Source organism: Micrasema longulum, unplaced genomic scaffold (assembly GCF_059751315.1).
Source record: "Micrasema longulum isolate JH-2025_06_02 unplaced genomic scaffold, ASM5975131v1 h1tg001769l, whole genome shotgun sequence".
Classification (NCBI taxonomy): domain Eukaryota; kingdom Metazoa; phylum Arthropoda; class Insecta; order Trichoptera; family Brachycentridae; genus Micrasema; species Micrasema longulum.
Genome location: NW_028278944.1, coordinates 638,942 through 658,173, shown reverse-complemented (window position 1 = coordinate 658,173; position 19,232 = coordinate 638,942). Strand labels below are relative to the sequence as shown.

At 31.5% G+C, this 19,232-nt stretch overlaps 1 protein-coding gene across 1 annotated transcript in view; it reads right to left on the bottom strand.

The window, feature by feature from the left end:
- Positions 1–3,420: 3,420 nt before the first annotated feature.
- The window catches only part of LOC148274054 (synaptotagmin-10-like), a gene marked incomplete at its 3' end in the record, with an annotated part of 159,111 nt that continues 143,299 nt past the window's right edge, over positions 3,421–19,232 (bottom strand). Inside the window, exons 5-6 of the mRNA XM_088237702.1 lie at positions 10,363–10,485; positions 3,421–3,575 (exon numbers count right to left, since the gene is read on the bottom strand). Of these exons, the coding sequence (XP_088093828.1) occupies positions 3,421–3,575; positions 10,363–10,485 (278 nt within the window). The remainder of the gene's footprint in view (positions 3,576–10,362; positions 10,486–19,232) is intronic.

Below are 19,232 nucleotides of genomic sequence, written 5' to 3'. Positions count from 1 at the left end.
CTGTCACTGTCTTGCAGATGCCTCCTCGATACTGTACAAAAAAGACAACTGCATGTCAGACCTTTTGTTAGAATATACAAAATCGACGTTTCGCTGTAGCGTTTACCGCACCTCAAAACTGAACAGATTTTGTTACTTTTTAGAGTATCAGAATAAAATTTACTGTATCGGTATTTTTTGCGTTTTTCAAAAATAATTATATTTATATACCGTGCGCCGTGTTCCCAAAGACAGCAGATAAAACTGTGCATTTTACGGGTTCGGATGGCTCTAGTTCCTATATTTAACTTTTTTTTAAACAAAATAATATAGGGACATGCCAATGGTAAAGATCTATAATGTGTAAAAAAAGAGCTCTGCGCTGGTTTGGGCATGTAGAGCGAATGGACAATGAGAGAACGGCAAAAAATATTTACAATGCGAATGTTCATGTATGCAGAAATAGAGTTAGACCGAGAAAGACATGGCATGACCAAATCCAACAAATACTTGAAGATGGACATGGTAAAAGTCGGAATAATCGACGCGCGTGCATGAGAAGATCTATAAATGTAGAGGAAGCGAAATCTGAATGCAAAGATAGAGTGATGTGGCGTTCTATCCTCTCTGCCTACCCTTACGGGGAAGCGGTGTGATAGTTTGTTCTTGTTGTTGTTATTGTAAAAAAACCATTTCGCTAGTGCGATAATTTTATTTTTATTTTATTAACATAAACGGCAAATCTGTCTTTTGCAAACATTTATAATATTAACATATTTGGCTTAATATTTTTTTTCTTTTTTTCAAAAACATGAATTTTAAAAACAAGATTTATAAAAAAAAAAAATCAAATCAAAAAGTTACACAAGATTTATATTTTTAAAAATAACCTAAAGATTATACAACATATTCTGTAGAAAGTTTAAATAATAAAACATTCTACAGTAAAACAACAAGAAAATCATAAGTACTGTTTTACACAGCTAGGCAAAGCGAACAAAAAACTGTATATGAAATGCATGAATAAATAAATATAATTACCATTCACCATCTTTGAAAAAGTTCAAAGGTTTGTTCTATAGGAACAATACCCTACACTAAATATATCAGATACGTGGGAATAACTACTAATTCAGAGAGAAAATACGTGAATACGTTTGTATGAAGAAAAGTCAGACCGCGTTTCATCTTAAGATTAAAAATAATTAAGTGTACTTACTAAAATTTACTCAAAAATCTTTAGTTTCAAACCGTTCGGATAAACGTGAAAAGATGTTGTAACTTGTCATTGCTAAGTAGGTACCCAGGTACTTGTTTATGATTGAATTCCAGAACTTGAAATAATTCATTTTCAAATACGGAATTTAAGTAGGTACCTAAGTACTTGTTTATGTTTAAATTCCAAAACATAAATACTAAATTATTTTCAAATAAAGAATTCTTTCAGCAAATGTCAAACTCTGCTCAGGGATGCACTTGAGTCAGGAATGCGATTTGCAATAATGTGTAAAATTTCAGTTGATATTATTTTAGTGTAACCTAATATCCAGTAAAAAGAAATAAATGGGTTGAAATCATAAGGAATTCAATGAAATAATCTAATTGCCATCCATAAAAAACAAATGTCGTTGGTAAACATTCAAAAACAAACTTTTTTATAAACACAAAAAATAACACCCATCCATTTTTTTGTATACGCATTCTCGGCGAATGCAACCCTGGTGATAAAAAAAAGAACATTTGCGCTCCTAACTTTTTTTGTACTTAATAAATTGAAGATTTTACGAGCTATAAACCTTTTCGTGGCAAAGATGTACATTTATCTGAAAACCGGACGTAAATCGGTCCGGTAGTTATCGAGTCCATCGAGGACAACCATTTGAACATTGCCTTTTATATATATATAGATGAATATCAAATCAAAAAGGAATCAAAATGATATTTTATCAGCATACTTTTCAACTACGTCCAACATTTTTTTTTATTATGGTGTCTTAGATTTTTTATGTTTTTTAAAATTATTTGTCACATATTTTATTTCACTTTGATTTTTGATTTTATTTATTTATTTAATAGCATAATTATACATTTTTACAATTTAAAAAAAATTTCACTTGTTATATTTTTACTCAAACTAAAATCCCACCAAGACACTTTTTGTAGCTTGTGTGTGAAGATTATATTTATACTGACTTAATAATATTATTTACATTTATAAAAACAATGAATAACAGATAAAAATTAACAGCCGGAAAGATCAGAATAAACATGTTTATACAAATAATAATATATAAATTTATTTTTTAAATACAAGAAAATATATGAAAAATTAAAATATTTACACCTAAGCTACTTTTCATATATTAACTCTTGATCGAGTAGCCACTTTCTTATTTTGCTCTTGTTACAATGTGAGTTAAATTTAAGTTCTTTTTGTAATAAATTAAAAATTCTAGGTACCAAATATTTGAGAGTTCTATTTCCATATTTATTACATACTTTTGGCACTACCAAGCCATCATTAGACGTGAAGCGAGTATTATGTTTATGTTTGAGAGGAAACTTGAATGTATTACTATTAAATTGTTCCAAAATGATGCAAAGCCACAGTAGTCCTCGAACAGGCAGAGTTTTGATTGTTTTGTACAGGAGATCATTATTACTTCTTTGTTCGTAAATCTCTGCAGGTACAATTCGCTTAACTATAGAATACTGTAGACCCTGGATCATTTTAACATAAGTTTTAGTCGAATGTCCCCACGACGTTATACCATATCTTATTATTGATTCAACTAAAGAAAAATAAATAACTTTAAGAGTGATTTTAGGCAAAATAAAAGGTAACTTATAAAAAGTACTCACAAGAGTCCGCAATCGGTCAGAAAGTTTAAATATATGACGAACTTGAACGTTTTAATATATGTACATATTTTACTGCGGATATATTTTACTATGGCCAAATGTACGTATTTGATTAGCGAACTAATTTTATACAAGTTTTTATGATTTTGAGAAAATTTAAAATAAAATTATTTTATTAGAATGTCTAATTTTCATTTTCGAAATATTTCAGATCGTAATTAACATTCCGATTTTGTTGTATTTGAAATCATTATCAAACAAACAAACCATCTCGCCATTTCCCCGAAAGGGTAGGCAGAGAGGATAGAACGCCACACCTCTCTGTCTTTGAATCCTGACCTCGCTTCTTCTACATTCATACATCTTATCATGCACGTACGCCGATTATTCCTACTTTTGACATGTCCATCTTTAAGTATTTGATGGACTCTATCATGCGATGCTTTTCTCGATCTCCTTCGTTTTCTGCATGCCTCAACATTCGCATCGTAAATCTTGAAAGCACAAAAAAGATTGACCGTTTACTGATTTTTATAGCAATATTTGGAGTAAGTATTATTTTAATAAAGGAATGTTTACCTGAATATGAACGTTTCGTTGAAGACGGGGTTGAGGTTCTTTCTATGGACTTTCGTCTGGAATTTCTTCTTCCGGTCGGGAAGGAGGAACACTTTGATATAAGGGTCGCTACTTCCGGTGACATCCTTGATTGGTAGGTCTCGTGCCTCCAAAACCTGCGGAAAAAATATGTTAATGATAAAAATATATTTATAAAATATGTGTAAGGTCGAAAAAAAATAATATTTTGAGTTACTAATTTCAAAACTATGTATATTATGTTCCTATATATACAAGGTGGCGCAAAAGTTGTCACCCGATGTTCTTTGACTGTATTTTTTTTGTGAATGAAAAATTGGTTCTACTTTTGAATTGTGTTTACTTGATGTCTTAACTTTTTTTCCATTAAGTCAAGAAAACGATACCGGCCAAGTGACCGTCACCAGAATTGATGACCATGCGGGCCCAATTTATGTCATTTTCCATCACTATTTCCAGAACTTCTTGCGATGGGTTCTCGCATTCTTGACGGACGTTCTATTTGAGGGATTCAAAAGTCTAAAATGTGTTGACGTAGACTCGAGATTTCAAAAATTCCCCCAAAAAAATACTGGAATGGTTCAATCGGGCAATCTTTCTGGCCAGTGCAAATCTCCAAAACGAGATATTAGGCTACCCGGAAATGCAGCCCTCAGAATATTAGTTGAGGTTCGTGCAGTATACGCTGTTGCTCCATCTTGTTGGAACCACATGTTTTCCAATCTTAATTTATCCAATTGAGGAAGAAGAAAGTTTTTGAGCTTGGCTCTGTAGCGTTCGCTGTCCACAGTAGTCGTAGGCCGCGAGCTACCGAAAAAAATAGGTCTGAAGACGCCCCCAGCGTAAACACCACATCATGCAGTAACTTTGAGGAAATGTAATAACTTTTTATGGGATTAGCGGATTTTCAGAGCCCCAGAAGCGATAATTCTGCTTATTCACATATCTGTAGAGATGGAAATGGGCCTCGTCGCTCGTGATGATTTTCGATCAAAAGTTGTCTTTCTCGTGGTAGAGATAAAGGTTGGCTTGAGCGTAGGTTACACGCGCTTGGCGATCAACGGCTAGCATCTGATGCGCTGGATGCACTTTGTAAAGGAACATCTTCACAAGTCTTTTACCCAATCGCTCAATTGCATCGCACGTTGTCTGGTCAATACTTTGGGGCCTTCTGCAACATCTTTGTCCACATCTGCGAAATTCTCAGCAGAATGGCTGCTCCGGGGCCAAGCAGACCTGGCAACATCTCGTGTCGTCACAGGCTCTTCTAGGTGAGCGGCTAAACACCGTAGTGTTTGCCCAGTTGGTCTTGGACCGCCGGGAAATCTGCGCCTAAGTTCTCGCTGCGCCAACACCACCGACGAATTATTCCGCAATTTATTTTTTTTGCGTTCTTGAGGAATGTAGCGCTTCATGTCATGTTGACGTGTATTTGCCTTTTTTTTATTTATTCATTTTACACATTAATTACAGCAATTTACATTAAATTAAATATACAATTGATTAATTGAGTAGTACAAGTAAACAAACTTTTTTTTTTTTTTTGAATACAAATAAATACGATTTCTTTATTTACTATATACATGATTAGGTAATAGATTTCTCTGGATTATGTCTAATCTATCTAAGTGCAACCTGTGTCAAGGCAGAAATTTTTATTGAAAATAAACAATAAAATTCGAATTACCTACTTGTTAAGTTATTATACAGTTATACAATATTTAATTATACTTTTTATTTTTTAAGAATGTTATTGGGTAAGTTTTCCGATTTTTCTCTACCTAAATCCAGTAACCATTTTTTTACAAATTTATTTGATTGAATTTGAGTGATGGTTTTGCAATGATCGAGTGATATATTAAATATTTGGGACCCATGTACCTGTTTTTTTTTGCCCAAATTCAGAAATTGTGATTTATTTATTCGTACAAATACATATTAATTACAAAAAAAAAAACAATAAAAACGTATCCCAAACTCTATGAGGCTAAGGGCCCTGGGAGTTAGGATACAACAGAAAGTGGAAGCAATTAAATAATAGCATAAAAAAAAATAAAAATTATTACGTAAACATACATATATTTCAAAGGGCATCTGGATAACACGCTTAATAGTAAATAAATCTATGTAATATCTCGCAGCAGTCTCCTGCAAGGACAATATTATTAGAGCAATGTTTTAAGTGTGTGCAAGCGTTTGCAGACTGGCTGGATTTCCTCTCTAGGGAGTTATTCAGATCTAAATTTGTTGCAAATCAACATAGGCAAAATGACAAATGTTGCACATTGTGTAAAGTGACCACTTAAACCAGCCAACGACAGGTTAAAAACCCTGTAAAAGCCTAGACTTCCATATTTCCTTGTTAAAAATGTTTTCTCTAGAGAGGAAATCCAGCCAGTCTGCTAACATTTAGACATAGTCAAAACATCATACAAGTAAAATACCTTGAGTTAAAATTTCCCCTAAAACATAGTTGTTCTCTTGTTGCCAGAAGTAGTTTAAACTAAACCGATCTAAATTAAGAGAAAATCTGTAAGCATAAGTTAAATGTCGTGTTTAAAATGTATTATGAATCCTAAATAAACAGCTAGCGGATACATATTGTGATATGTAATATCAGTGACGTGCGGCGGACAAACATTTTCAACCATTGTGGATATTTTGTCGTAACTTAAATCTCAAATCATACATTATACAACAATTATTTTAAAAAATATATATATTTCCAGATTTAAAATTGAGGGTATGATGGTCTAAAGAAGTAAGATTTTAGTTGGGATCTGAACTGACTGGGACTGTCGATGATTCGTAATTCTGAAGGCAATTGGTTTCAGGCAGAAGAGCTGGCGGCAACAAAAGCACGATCTCCAAATCTAGTGTTTGGGGAGCGCCGGATTTCGACAAGTTTTCCTCTTCCTGAATCAAATGTTGACCTAAGAGTAGATTTTCTTTGACATGTATTTTTCCTAATACAAAGGTCCGATAAGTATTTTGGAGCCATTTCATGAAGGGATTTGTATACTGTCCAGCAAAGCTTGTATTTTATTCTCTCTGGGCTTTTTAACCAGTGCAAATCTCGAAGATGTTGTGAGATGTAAGAATATTTTTTACTCCCGTAGTAAGCCTTGCTGCTGCATTGAAAACAGATTGAAGTTTATTAGTTTGATATTTTGGGAGATTTGCGTATATTCCATTACAGTAATCTAGACATAGGCATTAATGACGTATAATTATTATTATGACGTTTCCGCACCTATGGTGCATAGGGCACTGCATTGGTTCAACAATATTGTAAATGGCACTTGTGCCGTACAATAAATAAATAATTTATATCAGTGATTTTTTTATTAATTTGTTTGTGGATATTTAATTTCTTCACATTGTTACAGTTTTATTTCAGCTAAATGTTACAGTTGCCGTTGTTAACTATGGTTATTATGGACTAATTTTTGTAACTATATTGAGAACTTTATTTAAAACACATTTTTGTAAAATTACAAATCATACTTGTACCGTGTAATTGGCAGTTGTGTTATATATATTTTTTAAAATATGTAGTTGCTTTATTCTTTTACCTTACTTGTAATGTACAAGGTTAATATATACTTCAAAGCGATAGTTCTTTATTTGTTTACTTAAAAATATTTACTTTAATGAAAAACTTTATTTCGTAATTTTATGTAAGGATCGGTAAGATGTAATGCCTGTGACCTGTTTCAAGAGGAAACCACAGAAAACTCGTCAGAAGAAGGCGGACCGTTGTTATTCGTCAACAGATCTTCCGATCCACTTGAATAGTGTTCGGCATTTGGTGTCCTGCTATCATTGATACCTTTTATTGCCTTCACTATATCTGTCATGTATAATGATACCTCTCTTGACAAGTCCCTATGACTAATCACCACATGCACATCGTGTAAATCCTCATTTAGACTTCTGCATCGCGCCTCCAGTTGCATTCTCTGCAGAATAAAAAAGGGGCAATGCGTCAATAGATGGGAGACATCTCGGAGAGTAACAGCATCGCATGGGCAAGTGTTGATCTCAGATATTTTGAATCTGGGTAAATAACTCATAAATCCGCCATGTCCCGTCAGGATTTGTGTAAGTTCGTATCCTGCACGCTGCAGTTTCCTGAATTCAAAAGCATGGTAAATAGACGGAAAAAACATTTTTGTTACCTTTCCTGTGGGTTCTGCTAAATAGCGATCATTCCAGAGCTGTAAAGTTCTGTTTCTTATTTTTCTCTTAGCAAAACTTATTGGGAAGTCAGCAAAATCAGGAACTGTTTTTTTAATCTTGCTTCCCGAGCCTTTTCGTTAGCTCTTTCTCAGTTGTGTTATAGTCGTGTTATATTGTACATTTAATTAAATGAAATAAAAACCCGAGTGCTTATTTTAGACACACACATCAAAAAGGTTTTACACGACGATCGGCTCAGTCTAATATTCATCTTTTAATACAGTCAAATGATAAAATATGCATTATAAAAATTACAATTAGAGTTATTTTCATAAAGATGGCATTAGTAAAACTTTAAATTAAACATGTTGCAATTTACGGCGTTGGGCGTTGGCACGTAAAGAAATAATTGGATAATCTGGGTGTAGCGAAAGAGAAAGATAAAGAAATATGTGTTTTGTTTACTCTTGTCAGTGCGTTTAGGCGTTCGTAAAGTTTCTTGCAAATTAACAAAACAGCCTAATAAGGGTATACATTAGGGTGGGCCGATATTTTTTTTCCGAATTTTGAAGTAAAAGGGGTCTAAAAAGTTGCCTTTTGGATTACTTAGAATCCAAAAAATATACAAAAAAAAAAATTCAATACTACTTTTGGTCCTCAACCAGAGCTTGAAGTTTTCGAAAAAGTCGATTTTTTTAAGTAAACCGGCTGTTGTCATTTCGTATTTTAGTAAGAAAATCAGTCGAATTAAATGTTATGATGTGCATTAAATCTTATTAAATAAGCATCTAAGGGCGTGAGTTGCACTTTGTTTTGTGATAAATGGGTAGCATTGTTTTAATAGGTCATTGTTTTCGTCAATATTAGCCAGGCGCTTGACGGAATTAGTTTCGCGGAGTGTAAACTTTTTCCATTTCGGTAGTTTTAAAGCGCGTTCGAATTTGTAATATGATTAAGTTATTTCTTTACTAACACAAAATAATTTTATCAATATAGATAATTAACAAAATGTTCAGACAGTGATAAACTTCAAACGTCGTTTGAGGGCCAAAAGTAGTTTGGAATATTTTTTTAAATAATTTTTACGTTCAATGTGATCCAAAATGGAACTTTTTACACCCCTTTCACTTGGATGTCTAAAAAAAAAAAAACCTCATACATAATCGGCCCACTCTAGTATTCATGTGTGTGCTAATTTTCCGCTGTATGAGAGCGTCTGAACGCATTTTTTAAACGTTTAAATTATGTTTTGCGAGTTGGTGTGATGGTAAACGACGATAGATTTTCAAGAAATGTATAAGCAGGCAATGCCTTTATCATTTCTGTAGACGAAACGTCACTGGTAAGTTCACATACTGTAATATCGCTTACGATACCATGTTCAAATTCTTGATGCGTCATTATATTAAATTACATAACTATACATTATACATAATAACCCTTTTACGATACTTGCGAAAGGATGAATTGGCAATATGCGGAAGAGAGGTAGTTGTTATTAATGGAAATATCAAAGCAATAGTGTGTTTGTTATAAGTGAATAATTGAATGTAATAAATAAACATTTTACCACAGAGATGAAGACCATTTAAGAGTAGGCAATATAGATGTCTTGGCATCTACAGGGTCAATGACCTGTCACTGGCTGGTTTAAGTGGCCACTTTACTCTTTACTTTAGTCACCATTCTGCCTACATTTGAACATCTTTATTTCTACAATTCTTTCACCGGTTGATGTTTGTGAGGTTAAAGAGCTGAAACCTGTTGATTCATTTATTTAATTATGGCTTTAGGAAAAATCAATTTTGTCGCTTGACAAAAAAATTAATCTTAATAGAATGATACACTTTTTCGAGATAAAAAGTAGCCCGTATCTATTTCCGGTTCTCCAACTATAGCTATGCAATAAAACGACGATTAGGCAAAAGCGACGTAGCATCATTATTCTGTTAGAATACTGTTTACGAACGTTGTTATGCAGAAATGAGCCAGTCCCCGTTTATTGGATTTTAATTCTACTTTATTTTTTAAAAAATACAAAAGGGTATTGTGACGCGTTTCGTCTCGTTAGGACATTTTCAAAAGAAACTAAACGCGTTACTTTCTTGTATGTTTTAAAAAATAAAGTAGAATTAAAATCCAAAAAGCGTGTTTTATTTTGGATACATTACCAAATTTAATATGGAATTCTACCAATTGTCTGCATACACAATAAATAAATAAGATATTGGTGTTATCGAGTACAATAAGGTCAATTCTATGTTCTGTTAAAAACAATAAGACCGCTTTAATACAAGAAAATGTTAAAATTACCTTCTGAAAATAGTGTCGATTACAAAAACGGCATTTTTTAATATGCAGAAAACACCCATAGCACTAGGAAAATCTTACGGTACTTTAAAAATCATTAAAACCGGTCAAACACCTAATAACATTCTTAAAAAACGAATATATTAATTGTTTATTATTCGTTAAGTTAAAAACATTTCAACCGTTTGTTGCGTTGCGTAGATTTGATAATCACTCTTTTCATAAAATAGCTATTATCTCAGTTTCATATTTCTATGGCTATGTGCTTTCTGCATAACTACGTTCAAATGTCACTTAGTATATAGTTTATCGAAAATTCGAAAAAAAACGTTTTTTGAACCAGCTAATGGCAGGCAAGCCAGCATTTGGATAGGAAAACGTCTAAATATTTAAAGAAATTTTGTATAAGTATTTGAAGAAAGTAATAAATACCTTGACGATAAGTCCTTCGATCTCGTTGTCGTACCGCAGGGCGAAGTGGAGTTTCCCACAGAACTCTAAATCAGCACTGTCAGTTGAAGATTGTCTCACAAGCTCGTTCTTGTACAGCTCCGGCTGGCAAAAAGAAATAGTAAATTGAAAATACAATGTTATTGTTGCAGTCGGCCCATCTCGACGATTGTTACCGGTGTCATTTTCTGCGTCGGGTAGCGATATGACGTTAAACGAATAAATTTGATGCTACAGAGTTCTACTTTTGTCAGCACAACCCGCCGACGACAATTTGTGACTTTACGGGCGGAGTAATTTCAAAATTACAAAATATTGAAAAAACAGCAATACGATACATTAAAATCAATGTTAAAAAAATAGGGTAAGATTGAACTCTTCATGCATGAATTACCAATTTAGATGAAAATAAAAGAAAAAAGTTCATTTATTAGTAACTTTAGAAAAACAACAATATTTTTTTAAGAATTTTTCGACACAATTTTTTTTTGTGATTTTTCGTATAAAAGGTGGTCCAACCATAACGCACGATGTTAATTGTAAAAAAAAACAAAAAGTTTTCAACAATATTTTGAGTTTGTTCAAATTTTTGTAGACAAGAACTGGATTCAACTCCCTGGGGAGCTGTTTATATTAACATATTACAACAGAGATGAAGACATTTAAGAGAAGGTAATATAGAAGTCTAGGCATCTACAGAGCTTATGACCTGTCAATGGCCGGTTTAAGTGGCCACTTTACATACTGTGTAACATTCACCATTCTACCAAATTTAAATCAAAATAACTACTCAGGGAGGAAATCCAGCCAGTCTGCAAACATTTGGACATGCTCAGAGCATTGTTGAATTTCTTATAATTTGAAGGTACTATTTTACAAACCAATATTCAGCAGCGTATAAACGTGTTCTTTGAATTTCGTTCTGTTTTTCTGAAAATCAGAAATTAAAAGAGAGAAATTCCCGGAAAGCTTTCAGTCGGAATTTCGTAAGATCTTGATTTCTAGGAAACATTGTCGTCGGTTTTCAGGCAACTGAACTTTTGTTCAGAACGTACAATAACATCCTGTATTAAATAAATCCTAACAATGTACGGAACTGAACAACTTAAATGTCAGATGAATTTAACTCACATCACTTCAACTTCACAAAAATCAACGGTTGGAATAATTGGCATTCAATTTTTATAGACCCCCGTGTAAACAATATGTTCCTACAAAAAATATAATGCTTAGCTAGAAACAAATTTAAAATTGGTACAAAAGAGTGAATTTTAAAAATGGCAAAGAGCCGGTTTGAGCAGCTATTAAGAGTTTTTGTTTGATATAATTTTATTTGCCAGTGTGTTGTTTTTTTTTTTTAAATGCTAGTTTACAAATTTATTACATTCGATCAGTTTATATCATTTAATGTGTTTTTTTTCTGTATTATTTTTTTTTAGTTTCATAAAAGTTTTATTTTATTTAAAAAAAAAAGAAATATTAGCGTTCTTATAATTTAACTAAATATTTCAATTTTTGTGACCATTTTCAACAAGTTTTAAATAACTCACTATTAGTAAATGGAAACCAAGTTAGGATAGACTGGAGTTTGAACCTCGGACCTCTAGCTCATGAATCCACAAAACTAGCCACGAGACCACAACCCGACTCAATCTTTCATTTCATTTTTCATTCGTTTCATTTTATTCAGTTTTCATTTTCATAATTTTTTCAACTACATACACTTTTTAATTTTTTAGTTCCACATTCTTTTGTGAGATTTTCATATTTTATTTATTTTTCGATTTTGTGTTAATTATCTTAAGACATGTTTTAAAAAGAAGCGTTATTTAATACTTTAAAAAAAGCTGTCTACTTTAGAACAAGTATTGACTATACCTTTTGAGAATAGTCAGTGCCCAATGTTTGTTTATACTTTAATTTTTCCTTTACTTTAATTTTATTTAATTTTTACTTGATTTGACTTTACATTTTACTTTTTTAAATAATTTTTTTAATTATATATATTTTTTCATAATCTTAATAATACTATGCTTTACAATAAACGTCGATTTATTCAGTACTGAACTGACCTGAAACTTAGGTAGAATGATGAATGTTAAAAAGTGGCCTCTACCATTCAATGATAGGTTATAAATCCTGCAAATGCCTAGACTCCCATCTTCAATTCTCAAAAATATTCTCCATCTCTGTTGGTTATTTAATTGAGCTTTGAATTTGCAATAATTGTGAGTTGTATTAAATATTTTCTTCTATTAAAATTCTGATTTGCACATTGCGATATCACTACTGTGAGTTGTTTTCTAAAACAACACTGTATTAGTATATTCTCGTTTGTAACATTAACAAAATAATACGTTTGAATAATCATTCATCGCAATGTTATACTCGTAATTGGTAAATCAAAATTATATATTTAATATTATTTAAATCACTCATTTTATCAAAAACAATAAAAAAAATTATTAATTTTGATTTCTTTAATATTTCAGTCAGCCTCGTGGCGTATTGGTCAGCGCTTTTGCCTACCGTGCAAGAGGTTTTGTTTTTGATTCCTGACATGAAATATTAATTGAAAAAGGTGTTTTTTCGCTGGAATACTTCATAGCCCTTGGACTGGCACCTGAACCGTAAGACTGATCACATTACCTTCATGTAACAAAAATTATCAAGATATACTGCGATTGGTGTACCATATGCACTATTAGATGCGGAAAGGAAGTGATGATGATGATTAATATTTCAAGCAATTACTTCGTGGATAAACATTTAAATGAACATTTGTATCAAAAATACCTTTAGTGACGCGACGTTCATTTGGCTCCATCATTCATCTCAAACTAAGTTTTTGACAAAATTTAATATTATTCACTTGGTTGACTTAACACAAATGAATATGAAAATCACGTATGGCACACCAGATGAAAATAAATAATGTTTAAATAAATAACAACAATCTTATCTACATGAATCAAAACAATGATCAAGATACACTGCGATTGGTGTACCAATGCAGTGTCGTATGCACCATTAGGTGTGAAAAAGGAATGACGATGATGATAAAACAACAATAAATGCATAGATTTTTTTTTTTATTGGATTTACAATGTTCTTCATATCAAAGGCTTTATGATCTATTGCGTCAAAAAAATTGTCAGCTTGAAAAAAATCTTGAAAGACTTTTAATGATTGTACCTGCAGCTAATATTTTTTTAGCGTTTTCGTCCATATTTACATATAACGTCGCTTTAGTTTGTTTTTGTCCAACATATCATTTTTAATGAAATTAAGTTAAGCTAACACGAGTTCTGAGAAAGTCTCTACTTCTAAAACTCAAATAAAAAACAATTTTTTTAAAATATGTTCAAGGGGTTTTTTAACGAATTACATCTTAAGTTGTAATCGTTATTTATGCCTATTTCGTTAAAAAACTACAAAGGTTTATTTCTGTAGATTTGTGTTTTGTTCCGTTGGACAAAAACGAACTAAAGCGACGATATTATGATGATTTACGTTCACGTATTACGTACGGAAATAATAGTTGGTTAATAGTAAACATTAGTTCTTTTTCTTACCGTACATGTTTTGAAAAATATTTTAATATTTCCTACAGTAGTTACGCCTGCAGTATACATTGTTTGCTTATGTTGTGCCTCTAAATAAGCAGACACATATTACTTTTGTACGTATTGATAAACATCGGTTGAAAAAAAACATGCGTAAATCGAGAATTTCAGAATATATGTGATCATTATAACAGTATTTATGTTATTATCTCTGAACTTGTAATTCGGAGATGTCTTACTAATTAACTGGATGATCAATGTTTGAATTATTGTAAAAGCTCCATGGACGTAACAGCGGTCATATTAAACTTGAATTTATTTATTTAATTATACAAATACATATTTGTTTCAAATACATAATAACGTATCTCTTACTTTTATGAGCCCGAGAGACCTGTTTTGAGTTGGGAAACAACATAAAGGATAGTGGAAGTATGCACATTATTAGACATGCGCTGTGGCGCAGTTGGTTAGACGGCTAACTGTGAAACTGGCGTCGCGGGTTCGATTCCCGCCAGTTGCAAGAAAAAAATCCAAGAAAGATTTTTTCTCAATCAGTCTGGGTGTTGTTGTGTATTTTTCATTATCTCCTTCCATATCTCCTCTATACCACCTGCTGACATCTCTTAATAAAAGCTTAGCGGGTTATTCCTTAAAAAAAAAAAACCACAGTAGTTCTCAGCAATATACTCTTGAAAGAGTTTAAAATATTTTTTAAAGATACGTAAATGTTAACTTTAAACATTATTTTTGGTACGTGTATTTTGTACATACACAAATCTGGATTTCTCCCAAGGGGGAGTAGGTATATATTTTTTATTAATATCCTTACAGAGATGAGGTAGATTTTTTTCAAATTCAGGATTGTGGATATTCGAGCGTTTACAGGGCTTATGACCTGTCATTGGCTGGATTGTAGTACGTAAAGTTTGATCGGGTTGTGGTCCTGTGGCTAGTGTCTCGGACTCACGGACCAAAGGTCTGTGGTTCGAATCCCACTATACTCCAACTTGATTCCATTTTCTAATAGTGAGTTATTTACAACTCGTTGAAAATGGCCCTCAAAATTAAATATTTGGGTAAATCATAAAAACGCAAATATTTCTTTTTCTTTAAAAAAAAAAAAAAAAAAGTGGCCACTTAACCCAGCCAATGACAGGTCATAAGCCCTGTAAACGCTCGAATATCCACAATCCTGAATTTGAAAAAATTCTACCTCATCTCTGTAGGGATATTAATAAAAAATGTTAACTTTAAACTCGGAATCAGATGTGAATTTATTAACTATGACTCCCTATTAAATACTTTAAACTTGTTGAAACTAACTGAGAGAATAAAAATTATAGATTTATTAAATTTATTTTAGATTGTCAACTTTACATGGGACTACGCAAATCTATTAGCGCTCATTAACTTCAAGGTACCTGAACGAACGACTCGTCAAGTACCTCCGTTTAGTTGCAACAATTCGCGAACGGTATACTTGTAAAATGCTATTCTGAATCGACTCCATGTACTCGGCAATAACTACTCTGACGTTACTGATATATTAAAAATAAAGTATAGTTTATAAAAATCAACTTTTTAAAAATTATTTCAAAGATGGTGAATGGTAACTTACATTTGTCAAGCTATAGTTATGTACCTATATAATATTTGAAATTTTTTATTTGCTTTTTCTTTACTTTTTTTCTAGTTTTTGTATATTTTTGTGATTACATATTACATGTTTTTTGGATTCTTATTTTCAACTTTTTAAAAACAATTTTTCTCTTTAATTTAGTATAATAACGTTTAGCATTTTTTTTTAATGTACAAAACAATGATTTAAGATATACCTACCTGTTCTTTTTTTTTAATTCCACATACAAATAAAAAATAATTTGCAATTTTTATACGCCTTTTCATGATTTATTTTTTACACAATTTGTTAGCGTGTTCATTGAATGAAACCGTTTTGTTTTAGTATGTGTATGTAAACTTTTTATGCTTTTTTTTTACTGTAAATTATTTCAATTGTTAATTTCTACACACAATGTATTTTTTGTAATGTAAAAGGCACTACATGCCGTGTATATTGATAAATAAATAAATAGCAAAAATAAAAATCAACAATTATTACTGAAACATATATTTAAATTAACATCAAGGAAGGACATCAAATCCATTATAAAATAATATGGTGGATGTGACAGCTTCGCTATCACAACAATTCTGAATTTTTTGAAATTTGATATTTTAAAATTCGTTTTACGGGAAAATTTGGTATCAATTCATTTCAGACCTTTCATGCGGTATTAATTTGTTGACTTTTTTACCGGAAAGCAATATGCTGATAAGAGTTTTTGAACCTGTTTCGCTACATTTCACTTGTATAATTCGAAAGTCAAAAAGATCAATGAATTAAAGTCGATTATTTGGATCCACTCCAGTAATCCCCATTTATATCTTATGCACCCCCATTTTTTTTCCACTGACATGGGACCCTTGCAGTTCAGAGTCGACCCCTGCAGATCGATACAGACCATTTTGGGTATAACTTCATTAAAATATTTATACCGTATGTATGCATTTTGCACATTTATTTATTTAACACTTAATATACATATACAATTTATATAAGGGTGGGCATATTGCTTTAAAGCAATTTCTTCTTACCTACCCAAACCGTTCAGTTTGAGAAAATTACTAGTACATGGACATATTGAATCTTACAATTTTATACAAAAATTAAAAACAGAGATTAACACAATAAAATTCTGGAAAAAATTATCACTGTACTTTGAATATAAAAAAAACACCATACTATGAAGAGAGGAGAGGGGATGGGAAGGAAAGAAGAAGGATAAAGGAACAATTCAAATATTTAAATAATGACATTCCAATCTTGACTTAAATGTAAATAAAGAAAAGTCTAACATTATTGGGTATATTATTCCACAATCGAGTAGCTACTACTGTGAAAGAGGAGGCAAGCAAATTAGAGCGATGAAAGGGTATTAAAAGGGTTCACTCGTTACTAGAACGAAGAGATAGTCCGTGTAGTGATAAAAGTTGGAAGAGCTCTCTCTCAGATAAATAGGCGAAGTGGGATAATTCAAAATATTGTTAAGGATAGAATGTGAATGTTTCTTCTATGCCTGATACAGAGCCAGTGTAGTTGCGTGCGATATTAGGTTATGTGGTCGAATTTGCGAAGGTCAAAGATATAACGTATAAAAACATTTTGCAATCGTTCTCACTTATCAAATAATTCAGAGTTAGCATCAGGATAACATACATTCGCATAGTCAAGGAGTGGAAAAAGTAAGCTCTGGACTAATGTTTGCTTAACATTAATTGGCAAGAAATTTGTAATCTTTTAAGTGAGTGCAAACTGCTATAAAGTTTACGATTAACTAAGTTAACCTAATCGTGCTACCCTAAAAGCTTATAAATGATAATACCTAAGCTTTTGACTGAAGTCATGAATAAAATTTTTGAACCATTTATTTTGAAAAGAGGAAGTGTGAAAAATTCACTTTTGAATACATTTTTTTTTGCTACCAACACATTCATACTCGTAAAACACCTTATTTTTTTTTATTTCCGCACCTGTACATCAGATACGCTGAAATTTGTGCCCTATTCACAACTGGGTTCAGATAGGGAAATAATGATGATTTATAGCTAGAAATTTTATTAAATGAAGGTTTCATTTATTTATTGATTTTAAAAAAACAACAGCCATTACAACAAAAAAAAATTATTTACAAATAAACCAAAATCAAAGGCCAATTATAAATAGTTTTCCATACATTACTAAATACAATGTTAAAAAAAAAAAAAAAAGTACATTGAAAGAGCCACTTCGCATCATTCCAAACGTAAAAAAATATTAAAATATTACAGTAATAATAAAAAAATAAAAAATTTAAAAGAAAAAGTTTTTTGTTTACTCGGACTTAAAAATCCTTTCACCGGCGGATCCATACGGAGTAATACGGAGCTTTCAGTCCTCCCTTCTTTCTTCTTTCAAACTAGAGAAAATAATTACAATATTAAAGTGTACAAAAAAATAAAATATTAGGTAGGTACAGTTACATTAAATTATAATTATTATTTTTAATTTGGGTTCTAGCAGTTTCTTTAAATTTGTTTAAAGTGAGGAAATATATATCTATTTCAGCAAAAAACGTGTTATAATTATTTAAAATTCTGGGCAAAGATGCATTTTTATTATTATTCGTGCTTTAAATACCAACATGAAATAATTGTTGCAGTCGAGTTGTACGTTGAGGAATACGAATTTAATTTTTTTCAAGCAGTTGAGGGCAATCTAAGTTGTTATTGCATATTTTGTAAAGGAAAACGGTATCATTGATGATACTTCTAGATTGTAAGGTATCGATTTTGTGATGTACTGCAACTTCTTCATAGTTATTGAAATGTAAATATTGACGATAGTTTAGATGATTCAAAATTTTTTTTTGAATTTTTTCAATTCTTAAAATATATGACTCTAAAATGCGATCGAATAAAACTATGAACATAATTTTTATCCATTCCACACCTAGTGGTGCCAAGGCTACTGAATTGGTAAATTAAATTCAGCCTATTTCGATCAATTGTTCGACGAAGGCACGTTGATCAATCTTTCGCTTCAGCGCAGCCCAAGAATAATGAAATATTGCCGTTAAAACAACCTTTTGATCCACATGTTTATATTCAGAAATTGAACACAGAACCTCGCGAATAGTAAATGAACGCGTCAACCGCTACAAAACAAAGTGGACTCGATTTATATATTCATGACTTTTACTTGAGAGTGGAAAACACTCGTCTTGGGTTCTGGTTTATTTTACACGCAGAACTGTGTTTTTTGAGTTGACAAAAACAATTGTAAAATAATTTCTTGGATCGTAAAAGAAAATATCGTCTATGTATGTGAATTCAATACTAGCCAAAAAAAAACCAATCACGCCTTTTTTAGCGATTTCAATCAAATTGAATAAGCCGCATTGTGTAATACAAATGTAAAAGGTAATGTAATATATAGTATATTATTGATATAAAATATGATATGTTTAAACTTAAATGTGTGTATAAAATATAATATGAATATGTATATGCGAATATATATGTATATATTTTATTTTATTGAAATAAACGGCACTTAGTGCCTTTTACATATAAATTACAAATACAATCAAATGTACATACGTGTAAGTATAATTATAAGTAATACAGAGCATATAAAACAAAATTATAATTAAAGAAAAAAGAAAGTCTAAAAAAACAGAGTGA